The sequence below is a fragment of the Exophiala bonariae genome (genome assembly GCF_035927105.1).
Source record: "Exophiala bonariae strain CCFEE 5792 chromosome Unknown scaffold_25, whole genome shotgun sequence".
In the NCBI taxonomy this organism is placed as follows: Eukaryota; Fungi; Ascomycota; class Eurotiomycetes; order Chaetothyriales; family Herpotrichiellaceae; genus Exophiala; species Exophiala bonariae.
Window position 1 is genome coordinate 240,609 of NW_027042500.1, and position 27,201 is coordinate 267,809.

Sequence of the window (27,201 nt, forward strand, 5' to 3'; positions counted from 1 at the left end):
CACTTTATACTATTGCTTGTTCAACAACGCCACTGGCATCATTTTCAGGTTGTGCGAAAATGCCTGCCAAGACACCATCAACTCATCACACTGGCGCTGGCACCCAGCGCAAGTCGCTCAAACAAAGTCTCAAAGACGTCTTCTCCTTTGGAAAATCCAAAAAGCCGAGCAATCAATCGCCTCAAACCGTTGGATCAGGCATATTGCGGAAGGCCGATCCATCAACAACGTCCGTCCGTCACCATCCGTCCTCACATTCGCTTTTTTCAGACTTCAACAGTAGCCATTTCAGCCTTCCGGGCTATACGACATCGGCTTCAATTCCAAACAGATTTCAAACACCACCGCCAGAGCCTGCAATTAGAACAGCTGGACGCCAGTCGCTCTTACCTGCCAGAAGTCTCAGCCAATTCAACCTCAATCATGACTACTTCCAACATTCCACGGTACCCCATCACCAAGTCCACCAGGCTGTGTCGCCAAGCCTTACATCCGTCGTCAGTCGTGAAGCCAGTGTGTCTAGCTTCAATAGTCTAGCTACATATTCTAGTGTCTCGACACTGCGAGTGCAGAACTCGCGCCGTGACCTTCTTCGGAGGGACTCTTCAATTCGAGTGAACTCGCGCCTTGGTGAGACACACTCGATAGCGGATGATCCCTGGAAGAGTCATGCTCGCCCAATGCAGCGCCAAAAGCATGTATCCTGGTTGCAATCACCATCCAACAGTACCGTCATTCCCAGCGAGCTGGCTTCGATGACGGATCTCGATTTGGATGAGAATGGTTCAGAAACTGGGCAACTCGTAGAGCATTTCAAGTCATTCTGTATTTTGGACGCAAATGCTTTGGGATTTCCAGTAATTGCGACGTCACAAGAATTGAGATACATATTCAATGTTGGAGAGCAATTCTTCCTCAACAATTTGGAATGCGAAGGTGCCTCAATGGATATCGTTACTGGAAGAGATGCAGCTGGTGATCCTGTCACCCACCTCGTTCTCTTCACACCTTTGATCATCCCAAGCAGTGGACGCAGTCGCTTCATGCTCGCGAGTTTGATCGATGTCACCCGCTTCATCAATGATGCCGCATCTTTACCAGAGCTGGAGAAATCGTCCATGTCATCGACTGCTGAAAGTGATCTGCGGTCTCCCCTGCAGCATTTAATAGGGGTTGATTGGAATGACTCGACCTATAAATTATCTTCAGAGGATCTTTTGGGTGGCTGTCTCTTACCACAAGATCGACACGACCAGAAACTCAATTCTCATCACCGAGACGATATCTGGTTGAACTTGGCCAATGAAGAAAACAGAAGACACCAGGGGCCAATAATGACTAGCACTCCTCTTTCACCACTGAGTGCGTCCAAAAACCCCGGATCTTCAGGTGCCTCACATGCTTCAGCCACTAGCAGCAATGTGGACGAGGTATTGGACGAATTTATGAGTGGCTTGCAAGAGTTGTATTCGCATTTCTTCCTCTTGGCCAAGAGTCCGCTCCATGATGACTACTATGAAATCTGCAACGTATCACCCATGTTACATGCGACCAAGGAATACATCAACGGTCATCTATCTCATACTGACTCTGGGGGTATCGCCGAACTAAGCCTGCGATTAGCTCAGGAATGCCCATTCGATCTTGACGTCAAATGGGGAGACCGTGGTCACCCCAAAAGGTTGTATTGTAGCCCGCTCTACGGTCAAAACTCCATCACATGGATCTGCTTCTTGGTGGATGATCAGATACCTGCATTGTGGTAGCTGGGTAAAACCAATCTTGCAGATGTCGAAGGGTTGTCACCGAAATGGAACACATCGTTGATGGACATCGTATAATCGCAAGTCATCGCTGAGCCACCGAAATTGGTGGACGAATCAAATACACTACACTAGGCACAAGGATAGTGCTATTTGTGTCATAGACACCAATCGACTTATAGGTTGTGTGGAAGAACTCTGGAAGACCAGGTGGAAATGTTTTGATCGACAGATTAGCTTGCGGAAAACAGCAGGTGATCGAGGAGATGAATGTGACGCGATGAAGAAATGAGGATAATTTGCTGGTGATCACAAAACACAGAAGGGCCGAGAACTCTGAAGAAAGCTGCAACGTCACACTGGAGATCATCAGGAGCAATGAGAGGTGGTGTTCGCAAAGGGCATTACGCTGGGCGGCTCTCAGTGCCTGGTTAGGCCATCTAGGCGCCACTTAGCTTTCTCCGGCAGGTGGGAAAAGCAACGATGTTTTAGTGCCTAGAGTCCACCGGGGATGGCACCACTTGGCCCATCAAGGAGGGTCTATCCATGCCTGTTGATCCCATTGCTCCAAGCCTCCGACACCCATGCAACGCCCGAAACTGTTCGCAGACACCTATCACCCTTCAGAGGGAAAAAAGGGGATGACTTAGCCGATCGTGGCCTTATTTACCCGCTACCCAAGCACCGAAACTTCGGTCATTCTTTCGCTCGTCACTTTACCTTGGAGGTATTAGTTCGACCCACTCTACTGCCACGATGCCACGATGGTAAGCGAGCTGGCCCCAGACCCATGGTCTTTCGTCGGTTTTTGCTCTCAAGCAACATTCATCCACACCTGCACACAAAACGATATCCGATTCGACACAAGATTTTTTGCCTTTCAACTCCAGTGACTTTGACGGCCGCTGCAGAAGATGCTACTCCACGCTTATCAGAGTGGCTCTGGAAAACGGCAATGCGAGCTAGCATTCCATGCACATGCACTCTCCATTTAACCTTCAGCGCCTTCCCCACGGTTCGTTTTTCTCACCCGATTCTGCCCTACAGTCTCGGTGATACTAAAGGTTGAGATAAATTCCTCCGAGCGGCCAAACTTCTGGCTATCCCACCACTTGGTACAATCTGTTTACTCCTGGCGACCGACTTCGAGTACATCACCTCATTAATTTGGCTCACGTCCTTTCACATATCCTTTCTTCCGAATATTGGTTTCAATAGTTCTCCATTGAAGCGCTCACGCCGAAACCGTCAAACAACACGAAACCGTTAATATGTTTAACGAGAACTTCTCCTTTGGGACATCCCCACAGTCACCTACCCTCGCAGTGAACGTGGAAGATTGTACATCTGCTGATATCTCGCCTTTCACATCACGATGTTCCTCACCTCATTCATCATCTCGACCAGCCGCACGTCGTGATTCACGATTCGACTCTTACAGATACGTCGGAGCTCCTCGACATCCTTCTGTTACTGCTCTTACCGCTCAAATGCAATCACACGCGTTGATCGACATTGAGATGGACTCTCCCTCACCACCAAGCGATATGCCTTCCCCATCGTCTTCCTCAGACACCGATGGTGACGAAGGATTTTATGATGGTCCAGAGACTCCTGCTACCAACCTTTCCGACTTCTCCTACCAATCTGATGATGTTGACCCTACGCTTTGGGATTTGAGTATGTCAGACTCCATGATTGCCACATCGTCACCGCGGCCCTCGTTATCCCTAGAGGCACAGGCACTGTCATCATATACTATGCGTCGACGACAACGGCAGGCGTTGATCCGACTACAGTGTCTCGCCACTCGAGCACCAGATCTAGCGATGTTGATCGAAGAGTGTCACCCTAGTTCGCTCCCACTGGAGACAGATAGTGTGAGAGCCTACAGTTCCAAGGAACGCAGTGAGAGTGTATGCAGTTATGGCGGTTTACTTGGATCCACGAACGGGCGGATTGAGAAGGAACGTCATGGCTCAATCGCAGCTGTGAGGAAGGCTCCGCGCATGAGGAAGCGGATGTCTACTCGATGAGAAGACGACTGTTTCAAAGTCCCATATTGATGATCCTACCTACGAGTACCTACTCTACACATAACGATACCCACAAATGTTGCAAAAATGCCAGAAAGCCAATTATGTTGAACCTAGAAGTCTTCGTTCTTTCTCGCTTATTCCACCTGTGCTTTTCGCTACTATCGATCTACTAGTGTCCACTGAAAGACAGCAGTGTTTGTGTTTGACAGTTTTGCTGGGTCCAAACGTCCGAAAACGTCTATGCATAATACAGAATGGGAACGCACGGGCGAGCGGAGTACCCACCGATCACCGGCTGATCACCTGATAACAGAAGGCGATCAACAGCCACTTCGTCCACGCCACAAGATTCGTTTTCGGGTCTTTCCGTCGAGTTATTCTGGTCGAGTCGGTCATAGTATTCACCGTTGGCCAGTGCGTGGATTTGGCTTGACTCGTCCACCTCGTCAATACAATATCGTCAAGGAAGAGAGCGGGGGAGAGCTGTATGCGTTCACAGCTTTCAGGGGCTGGAATGCTCCCTCGGCAGCATGAGGTTGCAAAACGTGGCTTTGACGCCGTGGAATCTTGAACACGGACCGTAGAGATTGAAAGATACGGATGGCCGAGTCAGGACGTCAGTGACGAATCCGAGATATTGGGGAAATCGACAACGGGGAGCTGGCAAGTGGGTCCGCCACAGGTATTCGAAGTTGCTTTTTACATACATACCGCGCCATTTTTACAAACAATCACGAACATAATGTTTACGGGTACGGAACTACGGAGAATGGGAAGAGACCAGCTGAAAGGCGGCGGTTCCTTCCCAGGTGATTTATGATTGATAGCGTTCAAGCGAATCTGGGATCAAATTGGCGAATCCATTAATGCCGGCCGGCACATGGTCGAAGACTTCAGAATAGCGTTGATCTGTCGATGGGGTGGGAAAGGCCCAATGATCCACGAGTACTGTTGCACAATATTCATATCATCTTCAGCTTCGAAACTAAAACCAACCAACTCAGATACACCAGATGTGTACGAAGTACATGGTCCCGTAACACTCTACTCCGCATTGCTTAAAACAAGTATTAGGTCCTCTTCTCTGCGTGACCTTACACGGCGTAATCTCGGACACAAAGCCTCCACCTGTAGAAATTCGAACAGTTAACAAAAATAATACGAGGAAGATCTCAGACCCAAGCAAGCACACGTGTACAACCGACTCGTGACGATTGATCGGCGAGCCTGAGTCTGTCGCAGGATAAACCTCACTTACCCTACTGTACCTGCCAACGGTGTCCTGGGGAAGGACGGGCGGGATGTCTGCTCATCAGTCTTCACACACGCATGGACCAGGAAAAGACTCAGAAGTACCATTTATTCGTCAAGACCAGCTACTTATTCTGCGGTTTTACGTCTCATTGGACAGGACGATCGCGGGGGATGCGCGACACGAATGGTCCTGCTCGGATCGCGCCAATCATGAGCTTGAGCTTGCGCCCGCGAGGGCTGATCTCTGCGGAACTTCCCCTTGCTGCGCGCGCGGGAGCTTTCGTTTATCTCTTTTCCTCTTGTACGAGTAACTAGCGAGTCGATCGGACCCTGAAAGACTGGACTGTATGTGATTTGGAATCGATATAGCCCCTGGCTGAAGCCCCTGGATATGGTTGTGGTTGTGGTTGTGGTTGTTGGGGGAAAGTATATCTCCATCCTCAAAGGGTGGTTGGGTAAACGAGTTCTACGATGATGATCATGATGATTTCGTCAGGGTGACTTCCCGACGGATATGCTCAGCCATGGACTACAAATCTCTCTTGCATTCAAGGTTGCCACCTGCGAATTTCGGGCTTTGAACGGGCGAGATTAATTGATGCATACTCATATGCATGGGATGCGGTCCCGGTCCTTGCATGCTTAGATAACCCCCGTCGTGGACCTGGGCGTGGAGGTCACAAACACATGCATCCCATCGTCAAGGGCCGGCTTTACACGGTGTGACACCCCGTACGGATCTACTTCCCAGTGCCTAACCTCCTGCCTGGAAAAGCCATCCGGCCACCCCTTGTGTTACTCGTAGGCGGTAGTGCCTGGCGTCCTTTCTGGGATGGTGACGCTAAGGAGGACCCTAAGCCCAACCCCATGCAGCTTAGGCGGTGCCTCCACATTTCAAGTATGCATGAGGCCTGGACCTGGATCATTCAAGCCGTGCTTTCACTCCCGTGCTTGGATATTTTTTGTCTTGTAGTGCACGGTATGCTACTTGACACGTGCTGGCTTTGAAGCTGGTACCCTTCGCTTAAGGGAGGACATACTTTGTGAGTACAGCTAAATCTCGATGTTGACATCCTGACCTATCAACACATTCTGAGACCTGTGCACCGAGGCGGGGTGAAACAGCCCAGTTGGTATGGTCGATGGGCCGTCCATTGAAATTCATCACGTCTCAGACTGGTAACATGGCTCCCATCCATTCCATGCTATTGGATAGGATCGACCTTGCGACGGCGGCATCAAAATGCTCAGAGGGTGAACTACTCGTGGATCGAAGTTCTCGGATAAAGCTTCTTGCGGCTGGAGGAGGCACCATCGGAAAGTACCGCCATCGTGGCAAGCTTCTTTTCCTCAACAGCAGCAGTCTATTTGATTCTGAGTCGAAAGGCAATTCTATTGAGCCGGACCAACATCCCGAGTGACTCGAGCTTTACTCGTACCTGCTGCAAGTGGGGAACCCATTTCGAGAATGCTCGAACTCTCCTGTAGTGTCTTGTTAGACGAAACGAGACGAGACCAGGTTTCCAAAGTTGGGAATGCGAGTGCGGAAGCAAGCAAAAGCTGAAAATGTCAAACCATCAATAGTTTCTCGTAAAGTCGACTCAGGGATTGCTCCAGCTGTCAAACTCTCTGACTCGCAAATACGAATTTCGAGTCTCAATCTCAAAGTCTGACCCATGGGCTTGTCGCCAGGGCCCCTCATCAATTGCCGTGCATATTGTCAAAGGGGTCAAACGCCGAAATTTGTGGTTGATCCGAAGTACCAAGTAGATGTCATGCGGCTAGAAACGGAGGCGTGATAGGCGAGCCTTCTCGTGTTTTCTCTCCTGTGGTTTCAACTCGATATAGTGCTTCGCTAGTCCTGAAACCAGTGAAGTCAATGTCATGATATTGAATGTTCTGTTCAAAGTGGGCGATTCCCGGACTCCTGTTCCACATTGCACACAAGGACCAGTATGAAACCCATGTCGGGACGTCAAGAATACCATTGAAGGCATCCCACAGCCTTAGTAGCACGTGGAGGAGTCAATGGGGGTAATTTGCACGAGGCAACTCGGCTCGATTTACGGCATTGACGCACCGCGATTTGCCAGGCTTTTTGCAGATTAATCTTGCTCGCTTGCACTTTCATGTTCCAATCCTTCACATTCCTTGCTGAAGGGCTGATTTTCCCGTGCTCAGATTGCAAAGCATATTTAGTTCTCATGGCTCTGATGGCTGCTCCGTGAAGCTCACGGTCTCAAAGGTCTAGACCTTGTAGACAGGGACAAAATTCACGAAACAGCATTCTTTGAATCGGAATTATCGCCCGCCCGGACGGACACGGGAGTACACCCGACTGTGTAGGCTGAGAACTCGGAACTCACCCCCGAAAGTTCACCACCTTGATAACACAAGGTGCACGTTGCATGAATCATGTTGACTCAGGAGTTTTCCCAGAACATTGTCATGCCTCCCTCGTACGTCTTCAGAAGTCTGCCGACTTCGAAACTCGGTCGAGATTCGGCGCACACTTTTGTTAAACTACGATATTGCAGTGGCGTAGGCCCCTCATCCAGGATTCAAGTTGTGCGATGTGGGTGATGTGGATTGAATTGCTCGGTGCGACACTTTTTCGTCTGAGGCTTCTAGAAAATTGGAGGACAAATGCCTCTTCATGTGGGATCAACATTGAGTTTCCACTCAAACAGGTGATATGAGTTGGAAAGCAGGTGGGAACACGGGCCGGCACGATTGTGCAACATGATATGTGACCATGTGTCCCGTCCTCCAGAGGCAGATAGTTCTGCCTCAAAGATACGTCGCTGACATCGTCGACGGTGAGGTTCCAATGATAACTACGAATCCATCAAGCGGTCAGCCGGGACGGGACATTATGAAAGTAATCAACCGGCCGGAATTGAGAAAAAGGAGTGATTTACGCGGAAAGAGTGTCCCACGTTTTCCGCTGGACGTGGATATGAGTATTCCGTAGGAGTTTCCGCGCCGTCGAACAGTTCCGAACGATAAATTCTTACTTAGATCTCAAACCACCCTGCCTAGTAAAGACTCGGGTTGACTGTGGTGGTGTCGATTGCACACACTCGCACCACGTATTCATCAGCATCAACGCTGACCCGTCAGCTGAGGCGTCCTTCAACATGTTCGGAATACTCCTTCCCTCAATCGGGAAGCGTGGGTATCGACAGACTGGTATAGCTATGGTGGAGTGATCAATATCCAGTTTACCTACGTGAAAAAGGTTTCCGTGGGCTTGATACCGGTTCACAGCGTCGGTCAGTCGACAAATGTCATCTCCGGTGATCATTCAGCTTCCTTACCGGAATGTGAGTTTCATTCGGACGGAGGATCCCGAATACCGTCGGAAATGCTTCCCTTCTATGTGCGGAAGTAATGGAAAGCATCACCTGAAGACAAGGTGGAGCGAATGAATTTTGCGTCCCACCGGGCACTGCCACCCAAACCAATACTACTCCTCAATATCGGCACGGTGACCACCGTCGACATCGACTTTGTACCACCTCTGGGAGCGGTCAACAACAACAAGAAACGGGAGTTTGATCGGCACAGTGGACGTCGTCAAGGGGGCTTTCCCGACATAACCACTTTCTTCCGAAGATCAGGCAACAAAACCATCGGGCGGACCACACTGGGCTACTATTAGGGTGGACTGAGGCAATCACAGCGGAATGGATGCCGACGGGTAGGTGGATCATTTGCGGTGTAACACAACTCCCATTGACCTACTCGTAAAATCGGAGTCGTGATTGTGGTATGACAGGCGGAAACGACATGGGAAAAAAACTCGGAACCGGGAACGTCTTGAATATTTTTATCGCTGCACACATGGGACGTGCCGTCTGCCGCTCGGCAACTTCGTCCCACATCGGCCCTTGCCCTGAATATCACGCAACGGTCGCCACGGTCTGGCCACACTCGGTACAAATGTCCTCGTCGATGAAGTAATTTTATCGATCTTTACAACATCATGTTATGATTCAAGATGAAAACGCTGCTGGCAAAATATCAACATCAGGAGATTTTGCTCTCAAGTAACTGTACAATTCCCAGGCGGCGGTGGCCGAATGCCGTTTCCACTTCCCGAAGCCGTTTCCGTCAGTGCAGAGTCAGTCCACCCAAGAGCAAGATCATGAGATTAGATGTGGTCATTTCGACCGGGTTGCCCAAAGACTTTGGAACAATTCCGTGATGAGACGGGCTGCACCGGTAAGTCCACTCGGCTCGGAAGGGTGGTCCTGATATCAAGCTGTATTTACGGAAAAGGTACCGGATTTTGGGTTTTGCATGGAATCAGCTGCACAAATCCTCCTGTCCCACATGTTTTGTAGAAGATTTACCGGACAAGAAGTAACGGGTTTTCAAATATTAGAGTGTAGATTGACGAGCCATTCTTCAAGATGCCTCTGCTTTCTAGTAACAAAGATCTGCCGACGGATAGTCGCAAACCCAGTAGTGTGTGTAACCATGGTTCAGAAGTATTGCTGAGATACTTCGTGAGTCGTTCTGTGGAGATCTCAAACCGTTGTTGTCCACCCCTGTTTCCCTGTTTTCCAATTTAGAGGCCCCAAAAGCTGGGAGGCTTTGCTGCAAAGTTTCACAGGCCTTTTGTTTATCCGAGAAAAACTCCGTGACGCAATGAGCCTGGCGCCATCAAGCCACAGACCATCCGCTCTTGATTGCGAATGTGGGTCCCTTTTCGACCAGTCCAGACACTTTGTGGCTTCAAGGCCCCTTCTTAGATATCCGCGGCCCAAGTTGTCCTGAATAGGTCGCGGTAGATGTTTTGGGCGCTGAGCCTCGTTCCAACTCGATTCTCGTAATGTGGATGGACTTCGGAGTCCGGACTGGTGGATGTCACGGTTGAAACTTTCCAAGTGAGTCCATTCCAGGTGTCCCGCATAACAACATCTGCGGATTTCACCCGTGGTACTTCTGTACGCTGTGTCTCGGGCTGTTGAGCAAACTCCGCATCCTGCCGTGCGCGATCCCACATCCATGCCATGCATCGTTAGTCTCTTTGGTCCCATGCAATCCGTTATCGTAGTTGAAGCTTCAAGGTTTGAATTTTGGCATTTGAAGTCAATAGTAGGTGGTCGTAAACTTGGGACCACCACAAACTCTCCTGCAAAAGCGCATACGGCACGCATGCAAACTAGATAGATAGTGGTTCCTTGTGACAAGCATGTGCTTATTCAAGCCCGTCCCATTCTCCGCCACCTTCGCTCGGATCCTCCACTCGTTTTGTTCGCAGTGTCTGCTCGATCGCACCACGCTTTCGGTTGACTTCTCGCTTTGCATACCCACTTTCTGTCCCGATTCTTGCCTTTCGCTTGTTACGTTTGGTCTTTTCATCGTCATCTGCATGTATGGCCCGTCGAGACTCTACTCCATGCAGTTTGAGGTCTTTTCGGGCGGACTTGGAAACATCTGGGAGAGCATGCAACAGCCAAGGCTGGATATCACCGCCAACAGAAGACGATGCTGGTGTTGTACCAACGGAACCAGCGTCTGTTACTGCTCCTTTGGTCGCAGATTGCGCCTTCTGGCTCGCGGCAATCACATTCGCAATGCCCTTGACGTATCTTATGTCTTCTTTGGTGTAGAAACTCACACAAACACCACCTTCTCGACCTGCCCTTCCTGTCCTCCCAGCACGATGCACGTACCCTGCCACTGTCGTTGGTATATCGTAATTGATGACCACATTGACACCCCGGAAATCCACCCCCCTTGAGAGGAGATCTGTAGTGATCAATATCCAGATCTTGCCCATACGGAAGCTCTGCATGATTGATGAACGGGTGTGTGCCGGAAGTGAAGAATGAAGAACCGCAATACGTGAAGACCCACCGGCTTCGGAAGGAATATCGTATTGTAGTTCTGTGTAGAGTGATTGTGCCCGGGCAATCGTCTGTGTAAATACCAAGAAAGGAGGCCGAAGTGGTTCGATCTTGTCCTTTTCAGACTTCGATGGTACTGGCCGTGAGGGATGAAGTAGTTGCCGCATCCCCAAGAGTTTGCCTGATTCAGTTGCGGTATAGGTAAGTCTATGCGAGATTGTCGGCAAGCTGACATCTTTAAGTCCTATAACTGTTCTTATCAGTGGAGGTTGGCTGCTTTTTGCGATCTTAAGCTTCTTCTGCCGTGCCACAATCGTTTGAACTGCGAGTTCCTCGATATTCGAGCCGATTGTTGCAGACCACATGCTAACTCGGAGGTCAGGGGAACAGCATGCTGACCATATAGCAAGGGTCTGAGCACGGAACAGCGGGTCGAGAAGAACATCAGCTTCGTCAAAAATCAATGTTTTCACTGCAGGGAGCGGTTGAGGGGGTAAGGTTTCGTCCTCGTCCCAGGTAGGGCACACTGCATGAACAAGACTCAACGGAGTTGTGACCAGGATATCAGACTTGACAAGAGGAGCACGCTTCTCGGTTTGCGGCCCTTGCTCCCCTTCGCTTTCGCTCTCCGAACTGGAGGTCGCATCAGCTGGCTCGTCCTGACCATCGTACAGTCTCATGCCTTTCTTCATCTCCGTTATTGTTACACCCGTGTTGGCCGTGAGCTTCCTGCCTTCGTTCACAATCTGTGATATCAACTCCTTGGTTGGTGCTAAAATAAACGCGCTGACATGCTTTTCCGCCTCCCCCTCCATCCGGTGACTTTTGGCAACCTTCTCAATTAGTGGTATAAGAAATGCCAATGTTTTACCACTGCCAGTCGGTGCTACTGTCAAGAGATTTGGTTCAGCTGATCCATGGCTTGGTGATCCCCTCAGAAGAAGCGGGAGTGTCGCTATTTGGACTTCGGTGGGTTCATGATATCCCTGGCCAGCCACATTGTGAGCTAGCGAGGCTGTGATATTGTGATGGTCGCGCAAATGTTTGAAGTTGACAAGGGGCTGTGGAAATATTCTAGCGCTCTCTTTATGTGACTTTTTGGACTCTGAAGTCGAACCTGAAGCCCGGAACTGGTTCAAATCAACAATTTTGATGTTGTGCCGTTTCTGAGTCTGTCGAATCTCCGGCTCAGAAAGTACCTGCTGTGCATGCGACTTTTCTACTTCTGCAAGCTCGTCGGATCCACGTTTTCGTTTTCTGCTGATGCCATTTACGTTATCGATATCCGTATTTTGACTCCGAGATGATGTGTCTTGACTCGATGGGGTTTTTAATGTTTTTGCTTTTAGACCGGATGACCGGGAAAGAAGTTTCAAGGCATCCATCGCACTTGTTCGACTCTTTTTACGTGTATGCCAAGTTTTGTGTCGCCATCTCTGTCATTTAATATATCTTTCAACTAAACAGCCTGAGAGATGAAGAATTCAGGACTTTGAAATATTTAGAGTTTGATGCCAAGATTTCTGACGGGTAGACGTTTTTCCATGACCGAGGCACTGCTAAGTTCTTCGTTGCCGAATCACGTGCTGACAGGTCTTCGGAAAGATGTCAATTTTCTGCCGTCGCAAGCGTTGGAAAGCTTTACAATTGATTCTCGAATGAATATTTGATGTTCACAACCATGATTCAACAAAATTTGCGCTACATTCCTGGATTCGTGCGAAGCTAGCATATGATGCACTTGTACGATGTGCCTGCCGCAATAATTCCAATTTGTTAGATCAGCAAATTGAGACTAGGATATCGCAGATTGTTTACGAACGCCCGTCAAATCATGGATTTGACATGCTGGCTGTATGACCAAACTCATCCAGCCTTTTCGATGACTATATATAGTTGAGCTTCTCATGGCTTGCAAACTCAATGCCTCGCATGGAGGCCGAATGCGGCAAGATGGTGACCTGTGCGGCATCAGTTCGACGAAAGCGGCATGATAAAGTTTAACGGGAAGAGTCAAGGGCTAACTCTGATTGAAGTTGTACCGCACAGACAACTCTGAAGAGCACTTCCATCCCCAGCCTTCCGAATATTCAAAGGTGAGGTCATTCACTTTCTAATTGCAGTGATTGCACTGATGGGAATATGGTGTAATCTCATCCCTTCGCTTTGCGATTCATCATATGACGACCTAGCAGAGACAGTGAATTCGATAAGCGTCGGCAAAGGACATCATGCATGCCATTCATCTTCTATCAGCATTACCGCTACTCAGCAGCGTGGTACACGCAAGGGCATGGTTTCCATGGGGAGCATATGCCCACCCTGTCACCGTGAAGTGCTTGACTGACGAACAAGCACAAGACCTAGCGACCCGCTATGTATCTCGTTATGACACAGGGGCAGTAACAACCCTCGCCGATCTGACCAGTATCGTCACGACAGACTTCACCAGCTACGACGAGACTGCGACCGGAGGTTATAGCAACCAGCCAGCAACTCAAGGCATTCAGGAGTTTTTCGACTCGCTGACCGCTAGCGGCCCATCTTCCTTCACCAATGCCGTGCAGTATCCTCTGTTTGTCCTGCACGATTGCAACACTATCTCGTATCGATGGCAATTTGAGGCATACTCCACTGGGTATAATGCGTAAGGATATTCCGTAGACCCTGTGCACCATCTTCATTGAGTTTAGATATTCTGACGCAGTGCTTTGGTTCCAGTACTGTTCCAGCTGGCAAATTCCTCAAGTTCAAAGGGACCGACATCATCTCAATTGATCTGGAGAAAATGTTGGTTTACAATGCTACCTCATCGGGTGATTGGATCAATTTGGCTCGAGAACTGGGCCAAATTGGAAACTTCTTCCCTTAGCCCATTGCGCTGATGTCAGGTGGAAGCAAGTGGTATACTGTGTGTATTGCTCAACAGCACCTTGAAGGTTGTAACAATGTTGATGTTATGATTGAGATCGCGCGGTAGGAGGCTTTTTGGATAGCTCTTGATCTTTGAACATATCGGATGTGTATTTTCCGAACACTAATTAGTCAATAGAATGTCCCCGAAATTCCAGATTTCTGACCTGGGCAGCCTTCATCCATAGCTTTCCAACCAAAGCCGCAGACTCCGGACAGATGACTTCCCACTTGCCAGACCTAATTCCTTTGACATGCGCGAGACCACTTGGCTCATCTCTGCTGCTAGTTGTGATGGCACAGCCCCCACCACCGCAACGTCTCCAACTGCATCTACAACTGCAGGCCTTAACATCACATCAGCAGACTGCCGACCATCGCAATACTTGTACTTTACGAATTCAGGTCCATTTGAAATCCGACCCTCTTCGTCAAGAGCATGCGCTTTCTCCACTCCGAGAAGCGTGGCAGCCTCCTCCTCCGTTCCATGATGAAAAGGTTCTTGAGTCTGATATTGGTCACCAATGTCCGGAGGTTCTTTCTCTGCTTGCGACAGCATTAAACTTGAGCCACTAGGTCGAAATTTTGCCAGTTCGATGCTTTGAGCGCGCGATGAGCCGGTCGAGCTGCCTTCCCCAATATCGAAGAGTGTCAGACTAGTGTCAGCATCAGACTCTTCGGCGTGATGATGTACGGCGGAGGTAATGTGGAAATTGAAAAGCAATTGAACTCCAACTTGAGTGGCAGCTCGTGCAGAATCATCGATTTGGTCTTGAAAGAAGGAGAGTATGCGTCGGTTCCGGACAATGTGATGGAAATGAATTGTCTGCGTGATTTTTGAACTCGACAGGAGATCTAGAAGCAGAGCGTATGTATACGATGCGCGATTTCCCGTCGAGATAAAGACGACAGTATCTTCTGTCGCTAAGGATGGGGCGTTGCCGAACGGCCCAGATACGTACACTTGAAGTGGACGCGTTGCATTTTTAGAAACTCGAGCGCCTAGCCTGTGTGTAAAGCCTGCGTGTTTTTTGATCACTAAAACAGCTTTCCTTTGACCATCACAAAGACTGCTGATGGTGAATGGGTGTGATTGAGAGAAGGACACCTGCGGAGCTTGCAGCATGATATGCTGTCCGGGTTTCCACCGAAGAGAAGTGTTGCGAAGCTCGACCTTGACGTACTCCTCATCCAGTGCTTGCAAATGCGCGATATGTCCGAGTTTAGACTCACTTCCTGAAGCTATTGGATAGCAGACATTGTTTCTTAGCCATAAAATTGTCCTACCTGTAGCATCAAACAGGAGAAGCGCCAAGGAGATGAAAACAAAATATGTAGTGCAGCGTGTATGGGTGTAAGTTAATGCGAGTGCGACATAAGCACTGAGAATATGGCTAATAATCCAGGCTTCGTAAAATCGAGAGCGGATATATCGCCAGCCGCCCAAGACCATCAGTATCATGGTTCCCCAGGCAGACAAACCCCAGAGAGCCATGGGTAGGACCCTGAATTGGCTCATTATGCTGTTTGTTAGGCCCCACTCGTAGAGGAAGAAGAACGCGTGTAAGAACAGGGTTATTACCATAAATCGGGCGATCCATCGGTGAAGCCAGTTTATTCTTTCGTACGAAATGCCCGTTAGAATAGTGATAGGGTTGACCTTGAGAGCTGTGGCGTAAAGCAGTGGAAGCTGCACCGTTAAAACCCATCCAGCTCGGAAAGCCAACACTTCCCATTTGATTTTGTAGAGATCTGAGTTAGATTCAAAAATCACATTAGTCCACATGAGTGCCATTAGGAAAGCAAAATATGCGACTAGTATCATGCATTCGCCAAACGATGGTATGGAAAGGTGGCGTTCGTATGTTTTAGATAGTCCCATGCGAAGATATGTTATCTGTCGAAAGACTGCTCGACATCTGTAAGCCCACGAGTTATAGCTCGAGCTCGATTCTTCGACGTGTCGATCATGTCGACGTGGTAGCCTGTAAGATTCAGCGATAGCCGGCAGTGATTTGCACACCAAAGACAACTGACCGTCGTGTTCGCAAGAAGGTGTAAAATCGATCAACCGCGTACAATAGAACGATGACGACTATTGTAGCCCAAAATATTCGTTTCACGATTTGGTTATTATTAGTGTAATAGCCCTGGCCTTTATCTTTGTGACCATCGTGCCTAACCCAAAGACTGGTTGACGACATTTCTGGATAATAAGGAGGATTGATGATATTATGTGATTGCTGTTTGTCCCATGCCATATATTAGAAAGAAAGACCACGATGGCAATCGAGAATCTTGATTCTGCATTATTGCAGCTGGTCGCATAATCATTCAAGTCGCGCAGCCTTGACCGGCCCGGATCTGCGGGAAACAGAGCCGTTTGGGCTAAGAAACCTGCTCATACCATTCCTTAAGGCCTGCACTTGATTCGCTCGAAGCTCCAGACACTAACCTCAAATTTCGTTATGTTTCATTCACTTTTGGCGATGGACCTGAAAGGATGAATGGTGCCCTGATAATCAGTGGCAATGGAAATGGGCAGGCTCTGGGATTGACTAGTCTTGAGCCTGTAAGCTGGGGTTCTGCGTGGTCTTTTTAGTGTTATCGGCGTTTGGCGCTCTTTCAAGGACAATACAACAGGGATTAAAGTAGTCAAACTGCTTGGACTTTGATGAACTCATAGAAACAGGTCGATTTCTACGCGATCCAGCATTAAGACACTTCAGCTTGTCGTACACTTATCTAGCCTAGCATGGGCAGTAAGCAACAGCAGTACGATATTCCCCACAGAATGGATGAAATGGTAGCAAGCATGAACAACTACCGTCGAAAGGCGCGAATAGCTCACTTCAGATTTCTTTGCGAATTGAGGCCAAAGGAACGCAAGCCATGCCCTTCGAGACCTCAACTCCTGGATATCAATCCAGGGAATATGGATAATGCGGCCCAACTAGTCACGGTCACCATCCGTATGTAACCGTGTACTTGACTGGAGTACGAGTACACGGTTTAAATCGTCGGACTCTCTTTTCAGCAATTTAGGTAGTGTCGACTGATAGATAGCCATGCTACGGAGCCCAAAATGCTTCATGTCAACCTTGAAATGTTTGACGCCAAGGAGGACTAGAGTATGAATTTGGTGAACCGTGTGAGCCAAGGAATGCCTTTGTATGAAAAACATGCTCAGTCTCGCTCTGATCCAGAGGAGCATTCTGTCTTTTCCACGGACAGCCAATAACCATGACCTTCTCACAGTCCCAGCACCCATGGCATTCGAGCCTTTTTCTTCGCATTTGCATTTTTCCGGACACTCTGGAGTATGTGGCTGAGACACTACTGAAGTGTTACGAGCTCCTTGCAATTCTTGGCTCCTGTCCCGCTGAGTACACTGAAGGTCCGACACGAGTGCCGATGATATATAAAAGGGCACTTGATGCCTCAATTATGGAAATGGTCACATCATTCAACAGCGACCTTGTCATCCTTTCGAAAACAGTCGAAAATGGTTCTAACCAAGAAGTTCCTCATTCTGGTCACCTTCCTTTGCAGCCTCGTCAACGCTCACACGTTTCTGCTTCACCCTCGCCACGATGATGAACATGAGCACGACCACAATGACACCTCAGGAACTGGTGCAGGACACGACATGAGCCACGGTGCTTTCAACTTTACTCCATCCGGCATTGAATGGCCTCAATGTCTGCGCGACTGCTGCAATAGTTTCTTCGAGTTCTTCCCCGAGCCAGTAAACAACCCACTATGCGTCAACCAGGACTTCAATACCAACGTCACTACTTGTGTAGCTCAGAACTGCACCACCTTCGAGCAAGGAGCATATGTGGCTGTTGCAACTATCGAATGTCCAGCAGATCGAGATGACCCGGTCGATGTCACAACGAATGGTACGATACTGGCACTTCAGGCTGCTGGTGGAGAGCCACAGAACTGTACAGCTGTGGACAACTCCTCCATATCATGCGAAAATGGGACACAAACGGGCTCAGGGAGCTCTGGGTCTGCCGCATCGGGTCTCACTGTATCATTGCAAAGCCCAGTGGGGCTCGCAGCGCTGGTTGGCCTCCTCACCTGTCTTTGAGAAACGGCAAGAAAAGAGATTGAAAAGGGAAGACTCAGCCTTTTGTGTCAAACTTGAGAGCTCCTGAGGATTAGGCTGTGTGCATTGTTGGATCTAGACTGGTACCCTTCGCCTTAGAGAATAGACATTCTTTAGCTGTGTTTCGAACTCCGTCTAGATGGATATCGAATCAACATGGCCATCGACACAGGTTTTGACCCAGGCTTTCAAATACTGGAAGCGCATGGTAGCAAGCCCTTGTTCTTGAAACGCTTGAATACCCGCTGAATCATGCAACAACATAATTGTTTGAGTTATCAACTCGGAGTATTTAGAGTTTCGCTTATCACGGCCGGAAGCATTTCAGAGGACGGAGAGGGAAACATGAACACGAGGACGATCAAAAACAATCTTCAACGAAAGATTTGTGAGGATACTGGCGGAACACAAGCAAGTACGTAACACTACCGTATACGTGAGCAAGTTCGGCCTCTTGGCATCTTGGACATCGTCGTAGCCGAAAAGTGTGGGGCATAGAAACGTGCTCACTCCAGGGGGTAAATGATAGGGTTAATAGCATTGGCTATGCCCGAGCCGCCCGACGATTCCCACTTTACGAGTCTGAGGTAGCCATCAGCAACATGCTCGTCAACTAAGCCGCATGCGAACAGTCTCTCACGGCTCTCATACCTCGTGGTTTCATTGAAGAAGCACTGAGGACCGCAACGGATTGCTCAGGACTGCCGCAGAGAGACCATGATGTTTCGACCAACAGGTGGTTACATACGCCAGATTCGATGAGTACTTGATCGTGACGACCGACTGAGTCTTACCTTTCCATAGCCAAGTCTGGACCCGATCAACTTGGTGATATCAAATTCAAATTGTCTAGACTGCAAGCGCTAGAGATAGGTGGGCTCCTCCAGCGCCTGCTTGCGTGCTCAACACCATCCCAAGGCCTTTCCCTCGTTTCCACGACTCCTCCAACCAGATTTGAATTGCTCACCAACTGAAAGATTCATCTAGAAATACGATGGGTCTCTTCGAGCGTCTTGACACCTCCCCAATAGCAATTCTGACATGGTCCGCCATCTCTGGTGGACCGCAGACCAGAATACCAATATCGCCTCGAGCCGTCCCACCAAGAACCTCGTCTTGTACTATATTCTTGACAGCCAACCGCTCCCCGACTTTGATTTCCGCCTTCACTCGCCCTTCCAACCTTCGTAGATGGGGAGCGACGGCATCGACGATGTCCCGGTGCTTCACCCCCCAGTACAGTCGTGCCTCTGGGCCAGAATAGCCTTGCAAAGTGGGTAGTGCGACGGTAATACCCACTCCGCCTGCTATACAAATCAATGTGGAACAGCGGTAGAGAGGCTTCGTCGATTGAGAATGATACGAAGCCTCAACCCATACTGGGGCTGAGATGGAGCCACCTTGCCTGCGAGCTTCCTCTAGTAACTTTCGCGTGCTTCCGCTTTGCGGTCGCAAGAGAAGGCTGGTGGCGGGAGAGATTTCATTCCGTGAGGCTAAAGTTGCGACTGCAGGCTCAGATCTCGCGCTCGCATGTTTTTCTGTCATTGAATTTGTTCTCTCGGGAGTTTCTGATGGACTTATGTCTTGGTCTGCCCAGCTAAACGAGGAAAGGACCGAGAAAGGATGATTCTCCCAAAAGCGCCAAGTCATGGTCGGGAAGTAAAGGTAGACATGGCCTTCGCTGTGTAAACCTTCTATGCTGACCGTCAGGAGGTCGCTCCCCTCACCAAGTGAAGTGATGATTGCCGTTGGCATCCCGTTCCTTGCGATCCTCAAGATTCTGAGACATCTGTCGACGAACCAGATGGCTCCTGCAACATAGACCCAGATTTCATATCCCCAGTTATATTGGTAGATGTACCAGATATGTAGAAAGTAGGCAATCATGGCAAGAGCTGCCAATATCTGATGCGTAGCCAAAAACATTTCATAAGCTCGTCTGCGCAATGGAAGGATGGAAAGAGGCCCAAGAAAGCATAGCGTGAGGGTCGAGATGATGCCCCAGTACCAGTATGGCGTTTTAGATTCCGTTGTATAGTCAGAGTACGTGCGATACCAATGAAGAAGGAGAATAGAATGAAGTACCGTCTGGATAATGACAATATATCCAAGCCAGCGATGAGTGAGTAGAAATGTTGTGTTGCTCCAATTGGTGATCCACAGGAGGACATTGTTTCGGGCGGACGTCAGCAGCAATGGCACAAGGTTGGCAGCCGCCAATGCTCCCGCGCGATCGCCAATGGTCAATAACGCCTGTTGGCCAAACCCTGAGAGACCGGAGTTAGGTTGTAGCATGCGCAGTGGTGCACACATGAGGACAATGTTGATTATCCAGAGATACGCGAAGAACAGGCTCTGAGCGCGAGTTGGCATGGTGCCGGCTTTGAGGAAAGGGACGCGGTAGACATGGCCGAGCAGCGGTTGATCCAAGGTTGCCACCAATCGACTGATCCAGCGGTATGGCAATAATGCAGAAAGCGACATTAATACCGGAATTGCGATTGCTGTCAAAACCACTGCAATGCTGGCCACGGTGTCAGATTTTGAGTACACATGAAAGATGGAGATCTACCATACCTATTCTGCCCATGATCAATCTCTCCGTACTCAAATGATTTTTGATAGTTGTACATGGCAATGAAGTCGTCCTCTGCAACCAGCATGGTTTCATTCAGCACCTCACGAGAAATCAAGTAGACCAAAGCTCTGTTGTCTTGTTCTTCCTGAGCCTCACTTAGCGCAAGATGATAAGGCAGAGCAGGAACGAAGCTGCGATCAGACAAGGTTCCCGTAGCAAGATGAGCTTCCCAAAAGCCTTGTAGTTCTGACAGAGGAACTTTGTCTCGAGCGCAATGCATGGAGAAGCACAATGCTGTCGTCCGTAAGAAAGGAACGTTGCTCATTCGACACGCCATCGATACCGCCGCACTGTGGCTATGCTGCCCGGCAGCATGGTCTGCCAGATCATCGTCATCGCATATTAATGGCGAGTTTGCGACAAAACGGCGGCATGAATGAGCACAGGTTGGGCGATAAAGCCATTTACCACCACCAAGAAGCCCGATTCCATCAGCGGTGACAATAGTACTGAAATTGAATAAGACCTGCCACCACAACAAGGAAGCTGCAACTTTGATGCCGCTCATCATGATCTGACTCGAGGTTTTGCGGATGAGTGGTTGCGAATCTTTTACGTCTTTCCAGCTGTATATGTACCAGTGCGAATACCAAGCCTTGGTGCCCAGAATGAGCATGTTTTCAATTATGTTATTTCGATGTCCAATGCATGTTCACCAGTCCACGCCGGCTCGCGCTTGTCTGACTGCAGATGCCAATAGTCCTGCCAAGTATACTCTGGCCAGTGAAGTTAATGGTGATTCTCACTCCCCCACACTGTCATCGTCTATCACAAGATGGATCTTTCGAGTCGGGTATTGCCCAAATATTTGGCTTCCGAAATGGAACTAGCTCCGGGAAATGCTAACATTTTCGCGAAACAAAGTGGTCCTACCTTGGGGGGTGTTCTGGAAATCATGCGTTTGACGCCAAAGGTTCCTCGGTGCCTGAGAATGATTTGACGATAGTAGATTTCACATAGCTAGTGAGCAAAAATCATTGTAGGATGTTTCTCGAATACTGCGAATAAGTGAAATCGGGAATATCATAGGCAGTTTTTTCATTCACATACTATTCATCATTCCACTGTTGAGCCCATGGACATGAGACTTTGATCGCCAAATTCGGTATACCTATCCTAGCCTTGGAAGACATCGTGATTAGACAACTGCATTCCATACATCCAAACTTCGATGAAGCAGGCACCTATCTGCATCGTGCCACACCCTATGCCGTATTAATAGTCGTTTCGGCAGCGGCCTGGAGCAAGTACATGATGTCAGTAATCTGAGATGCGCGCAAACATAGGGTTGAATGACTTTTACCTTTTCATTCCCCCATACTTGCTCCTCAGTGCTAGGTCTTGCGAGCTTGTGCTCAAGAACAGCACTCGTACCCACACATTGATATTTTCGGAATTTCCTAGCGGCCAACTTGGCTTCGAACTATTGCTGCGGTTAGGATGGAAAGCAAAGTGATTGTGGCTGGACGACTGACCATTTCATCAATCTCCTCTAAGGTACGGCCTTTAACCTCTGGGAGGAAAAAGAATACCCAAGCCGCTGAGACGACACACGATGGAAACCAGATGTAGCCGTATCTCGGACCCCAATTCAAGGATGCTGGATTGATGAAGTAAGGAGCCGTGAAAGTCGTGAGCCAAGCACCGAAGAAACCAACCGCCGCGGCAAGACCAAAAGTGTGGCTTCGAAGCCGCTGGGTGGGAAGCTCGCCTCCTGACAACCAGGCATATGTTGCGATCATTCCCTGATGAATTGATTACATTAGTGTATGCACGACTCATGAACAGGAAAATAACTCACATTATAACTCATCATGTACAAGCATGCAAGAGCGGCAATGACTTTTCCGGTAGTTTTCGTTCCAGGTTGTTTATCGTAGACAACAGCTGTTATAAGCTGAAAGATTCCACAGACCAACAAGCCACTCATGAGAAGGACCCTGCGGCGGCCGTAATGCACAACTATTGCAGAATTGGCCAGAATTGCTGTCAAGCCCAACGCGCTCAGAACGCAGCTGATTCCAAATGGGTTATCGACGTGCGCCATAAGCAAAAAGTATGCCTTGTATGCAATAATGAACATTGACCCGGAAGCAGCCTGGAGGGTGACGGCGCAGACTGAAAGGAATGTCCTACGCCGATTGACTGGGTCTTTGAACATGTCCAATATTCCAACGCTGCTCTTCAACTCTTTTTCTTTCTCGATGGCGTCACGGATGACATTTGCTTCTGACTCAACATCTGCACCATCGGGTCTAAGCCAACGCAGTGACTTCACTCCGGCTTCATATTTTCCCTGAAGAATCAGCCACCGGGGTGATTCGGGGATAAACCACATAGCGATTGAGAGTATGAATGGGACCACGTATATAATACCCAGTGGAATAAGGTAGGCCGACTTATCGGGTCTCTTTGCCGTCGCCCAATCTATGATTGTGCCGATTAAGGTGCCCTGATAAATGCTTGTTAGACCTCGGGGATTTTGAAGTGTAGGGTAATCTTACAAACGAGGTGCAGAATTGGAATGTCGTCAAAAAGAGTCCTCGGTACTTCGCAGGGCTGCTTTCTTGAATATAGAGTTGAGAAAAGGTCATGAAATAACCGTTGGCTAGCCCAATGAGAAAGCGACCGGCATATAAGGCACCGATAGAAGTGGTGGCCATCATTATGATATTGGAGACACAACACAAAAGGCATGCGAGCCATAGACAATGTCTTCTTCCCAGTTTTGCGGCTGCGAAACCAGCTGCACCAGAGGAAATGAATGCACCCAGGGTCATGAGCGATGAGATCAACTGCTGTCGTAATGGAGCAATGTTCCACCCATTCGCGCTCTTTGCGGACCTGTATCCATAGATCTGAGAGCGTTGTCAGTTGATTCAAGGTTGAAATCTCCCCGAATGGGGAATTCGGACCTGCAAGAAGCCAGGCATGGCCTGCAGACCACCTGATTGCTGTTTAGCTTCGATTGACGATTAGCTGATGGGGGGTTGTACCGATTAGACCAAAATCAATGCCATATTGGAATGGCGAAAGTGAAATGAGACCACAAGCGACGAATACTCGCCAGTTGGCCGCAATAGTATCCTGCTTGATAGTCGACATGACTGGAGAGGAGTGTAAGATTGGATGGAAGCCATCAACTTATTCCCTGACAATGTCTTTATAACGGCTGAATATGAAGGGTGTGGATGATGTCTCCGCTTCGTTGTCGGATACATGTATGCGATGGAGCTCACATCTGGGTAGAAAGGAAATGCCGAACAGCTAGCGAACACTCATGAATGGCGCCAAGTACGTTTCCCTCACCACGATAGGCACGGCGTATGCTAGTCGAATGCCCGTTTTGGGTATAGAGCGACGACGAAAATGACTCCAACCATATGAATCATCTTGGCATAACTCCAACAATGTGGAGGAGGCGGGGAACCCACAGGGGTGTTTGGTGGTTTTTTGAGGCATGATGGACTTTCAATTGGAACTGCCGTTGGTGCTGGATGACAGCAGGGCCACGAGGCAGTACAGTACTCGTCCAGATCTGTCGCGGACGATGGATACCTTGGTAGTGCGCGTTCCGGCGCATCCAACTCCAGGGATACACGGGGGAGGAAGAAGAAGAACGAGACTTACCAGCTAAGGTTTTGCAATAGCGAGGAGCGCCAATCTAGGGAATTCTGCCAGCAGATGTTAGTTCGATGAGGCCCCACCATTCAGCCTGCATGAATAGCTTGAAGAGAGGGTGGAGTTCATCTCCTTGCTGAAATAGCAAAATGGCATTTGAAAAGGCATGTTAGGATGGGGAAGAATAATGTCTTCGTTTTGGGGTATCCCTACTCGTTGGTATTTACCTAGGTATTCTACCTTAGGTAGGTACTTACTTCGCACTCTGGAGCAGTGAGTCAGCCTTGGCACGTTTGGCATCAATGCATTTCCACGTGATGCTTGGCACCTTTGCCGCATCCGCTCGGAGTGACGCTATGTTCGGAGTTTCGATCATCACCATAATTCATGTCCCAGACTTAGCCACAGCTAACACATCACGCCATTGAAGCAATATATACACCCAAGGACCTACCTAGAGAGGTACCTACAGAATTCCCGTCTCCACCTGCCACACTACCGGAGTCCTGAACCACGAGATTTCCACGATGGTTATCGGCCTTATGATCCTTACCTCGATCCCTACGATCACGGGTGTAGGACAAGCGTACTCTGCACAAAAGACACAAGAAGAGCGTCAGAAAGATGAGGCACGGATGAAGAAGTTCCATATCGATGTTCTTTGCGATCTTAATAGTCCATATGTTCGCGACATCCATGAAAATAGGATTGTATTAAAGGATGATCGAGTCTGGGTTGGACCTAAAGGAGCCGTGAATCCCTGCTCGCAAGGCTACGTCGCGGAAGCCTTCTATATCGAATATCCGGATAACGAAGTAAGCGATCCGAACTTGAAGAGTTTGAGTTGATTGAAACGGGTCTCGTGTGCACTAACGCGGCGCTCCACTGTACAGAGAAATCCTGTCCCTCTTGGCCTTGTTAGTCAAACAAGAGCCGACCCTCCGTTGCTCAATTGGATATACGTTGACAAGAGTACGATGGAAGTCAAATATGGCAATAAGACAGCAAGCATAGAGCATCATGTTGGCCCGTGGGATTGGTCAGATGATGAGCGGGTGATTATATTTGATGATGCCGCCCAATTTACGGCTGTCCAACATCCTGGCACATGGCGTTGGCAGCTCTATCAAGACATGAAAGAGGACGGCCTAGCTGGATACGTACCAAAAGGTCGGCGTAAGGTCCAGATCAACTTGATAAGAACATTGATGCCCACAGCAACCTGATCGGACCAAAGCGTTACTGGGCATGCAATGATATATCATCTACGGCCGGAGAGCTTTCTAGGACCAAAAACATTACCATTCATGTGGCAGTGTAAATTCAAATCCTGTGCGATTTGAAGGTGGTGGCATGACCCCTTTCCATCCAAGCAGTTTCATCATACGATCAAAACGATCTTCCCTCGCCCAATGGACTGTCCTTCCGACCGCTCATACGCCAATATGGCGTCAGTCAAGGCCATCTCACTGCTTACAAACGGCGTTATCAGACCCGATTTCAAAGCCTTCGAGATCTGGCCCAAGTCATCCCGCGACGGAGCTACGATGAAGAACAAGGCCCTGACACCGGTCTTCTGCTGACCGAGCCCCAGGTCTCGATGCATTTCAACAAAGTTATAACTCGCACTGTCGATGGAAACGAGCGTCCCGACCTCTCCAATCAGTTCCCAGCAGGATTTCAGAACTTGTCCCCCGACAGTGTCGATGATAACATCGAACTTCGCGGTACGACTTAGCAATTCCGCGTATTCGACTATCTCAGAAGCGCCGAGACTTTCGAGAAATTGTTTGTTACGACTGTTGGAGCTTGTTGCAGCCACAACGTACATTCCAGCAAGTCTTCCCATCTCAACGAGATAAGTACCAACGCCTCCCGTGGCGCCAGTCACCAGAAGACGGCATTGCCCCCCTTGACTATCATGCACTTGCGACAGCGATAACCCGTCTGGATTTCCCAGATCCGGAGGCACAACCCCGCCCTTGTCAAAAAGAGCTTGATATGCTGTAAGTGCTGATAAAGGCGCGGCGGCCGCTTCAGCCCAGGTAAGTTGCTCAGGTTTCAAGCACGTTTCGTCCACCATCACCACAGCATAATCAGCCCAAGTTCCTCCGCGATCGGCGCGGGCCATTCCAAATACCTCGTCCCCTGGCTTGAAAGGCGACCCTTCCACTTCATCATAAACTGATACTACCGTCCCCGAAAAGTCGTGTCCTAAGATTGCGTACTCTTTTGAGTAGGTCTCCGGCCAGGTCAAGGCATCTCGAATGACTGTCGTTGCCCGAACACGAATAAGCAACTCTCCTGGTCCATTCGGCTGCGGTATAGGGATGCCCTTGTCGACATGAATGGCTGTTACAGGAGCTGGATTTGCGGCAGAGTATGGCGTTGTAGCATTCACGCGATTTGGATGGACACGAACGGCTTGCATATTGAGAACTTATATTGAGAACTTGTTCTTCCTTGCTTTGCAATTGAAAACATGATGGAGCTGGCCTTTCACTCACACTGCCTCAGATTGCGAAATACGCAGACCATTGGCTTGATTGCGCAACTACTTCCGCTCTTGTGATTAATAAAGGTAGTAATATTTGAGTCCATTCTCGTCCGTGATCTACTCCCAGCTCACGTTGACGTGATGTCCCCAAAGCGGTAGTTGCGAAGGCGGACAGAATCGGCATAGTTTTGAATAGGCTATTCATTGCCTGTTTCGCGTGCAACTGGAGCCCGATCCCCGACCCGCCTGGGGCAGTTACGAATACGAGGCTAAAATGCAACCACGCTCAAGGATGAACTTGTCGTTTTCGGCAAACGTGCCTGCTTTCAGAATTTCTCAGGCGCATTCACAGTTAACCCAGGAACTCAAAGGATGACGAGCGGCGGGAAGACCCTCTGGAGATGCCGTAATGCCAACAGCCAAGTCTGACAAACATCAGAATGTCGATGCTAAGAAGGGAAGGAGCACTTCGCATGCTTGTACTTGAACCGATAGCAA

General features: G+C 49.1%; 9 protein-coding genes across 9 annotated transcripts; 5 read left to right on the forward strand and 4 right to left on the reverse strand.

Moving 5' to 3' along the window:
• Window positions 1-59: 59 nt before the first annotated feature.
• LTR84_006592 (uncharacterized protein) lies at window positions 60-1,766 on the forward strand (the record flags this gene model as incomplete). The annotated part of the gene is made up of 1 exon (XM_064850152.1): window positions 60-1,766. The coding sequence occupies one exon, from the start codon at window positions 60-62 to the stop codon at window positions 1,764-1,766; it is 1,707 nt and encodes a 568-aa protein (XP_064703039.1).
• A 1,268-nt stretch (window positions 1,767-3,034) lies between these two features.
• Window positions 3,035-3,799, forward strand: LTR84_006593 (uncharacterized protein; the record flags this gene model as incomplete). Its single annotated transcript, XM_064850153.1, has 1 exon — window positions 3,035-3,799. One exon carries the CDS (start codon window positions 3,035-3,037, stop codon window positions 3,797-3,799), a length of 765 nt encoding a protein of 254 aa, XP_064703040.1.
• A 9,349-nt stretch (window positions 3,800-13,148) lies between these two features.
• LTR84_006594 (uncharacterized protein) lies at window positions 13,149-13,789 on the forward strand (the record flags this gene model as incomplete). The annotated part of the gene is made up of 2 exons (XM_064850154.1): window positions 13,149-13,564; window positions 13,639-13,789. The coding sequence occupies 2 exons, from the start codon at window positions 13,149-13,151 to the stop codon at window positions 13,787-13,789; spliced, it is 567 nt and encodes a 188-aa protein (XP_064703041.1).
• Window positions 13,790-14,008: 219 nt separating this feature from the next.
• On the reverse strand, window positions 14,009-15,625 carry LTR84_006595 (uncharacterized protein; the record flags this gene model as incomplete). Its single annotated transcript, XM_064850155.1, has 1 exon — window positions 14,009-15,625. One exon carries the CDS (start codon window positions 15,623-15,625, stop codon window positions 14,009-14,011), a length of 1,617 nt encoding a protein of 538 aa, XP_064703042.1.
• Window positions 15,626-17,335: 1,710 nt separating this feature from the next.
• Window positions 17,336-17,929, forward strand: LTR84_006596 (uncharacterized protein; the record flags this gene model as incomplete). The annotated part of the gene is made up of 1 exon (XM_064850156.1): window positions 17,336-17,929. The coding sequence occupies one exon, from the start codon at window positions 17,336-17,338 to the stop codon at window positions 17,927-17,929; it is 594 nt and encodes a 197-aa protein (XP_064703043.1).
• Window positions 17,930-18,910: 981 nt separating this feature from the next.
• On the reverse strand, window positions 18,911-20,805 carry LTR84_006597 (uncharacterized protein; the record flags this gene model as incomplete). The annotated part of the gene is made up of 2 exons (XM_064850157.1): window positions 18,911-20,471; window positions 20,525-20,805. 2 exons carry the CDS (start codon window positions 20,803-20,805, stop codon window positions 18,911-18,913), a joined length of 1,842 nt encoding a protein of 613 aa, XP_064703044.1.
• Window positions 20,806-21,790: 985 nt separating this feature from the next.
• LTR84_006598 (uncharacterized protein) lies at window positions 21,791-23,248 on the reverse strand (the record flags this gene model as incomplete). The annotated part of the gene is made up of 5 exons (XM_064850158.1): window positions 21,791-21,823; window positions 21,907-22,008; window positions 22,061-22,330; window positions 22,387-23,037; window positions 23,090-23,248. 5 exons carry the CDS (start codon window positions 23,246-23,248, stop codon window positions 21,791-21,793), a joined length of 1,215 nt encoding a protein of 404 aa, XP_064703045.1.
• Window positions 23,249-24,733: 1,485 nt separating this feature from the next.
• On the forward strand, window positions 24,734-25,432 carry LTR84_006599 (uncharacterized protein; the record flags this gene model as incomplete). Its single annotated transcript, XM_064850159.1, has 2 exons — window positions 24,734-25,021; window positions 25,100-25,432. The coding sequence occupies 2 exons, from the start codon at window positions 24,734-24,736 to the stop codon at window positions 25,430-25,432; spliced, it is 621 nt and encodes a 206-aa protein (XP_064703046.1).
• A 155-nt stretch (window positions 25,433-25,587) lies between these two features.
• LTR84_006600 (uncharacterized protein) lies at window positions 25,588-26,637 on the reverse strand (the record flags this gene model as incomplete). Its single annotated transcript, XM_064850160.1, has 1 exon — window positions 25,588-26,637. One exon carries the CDS (start codon window positions 26,635-26,637, stop codon window positions 25,588-25,590), a length of 1,050 nt encoding a protein of 349 aa, XP_064703047.1.
• Between the last annotated feature and the right edge of the window lie 564 nt (window positions 26,638-27,201).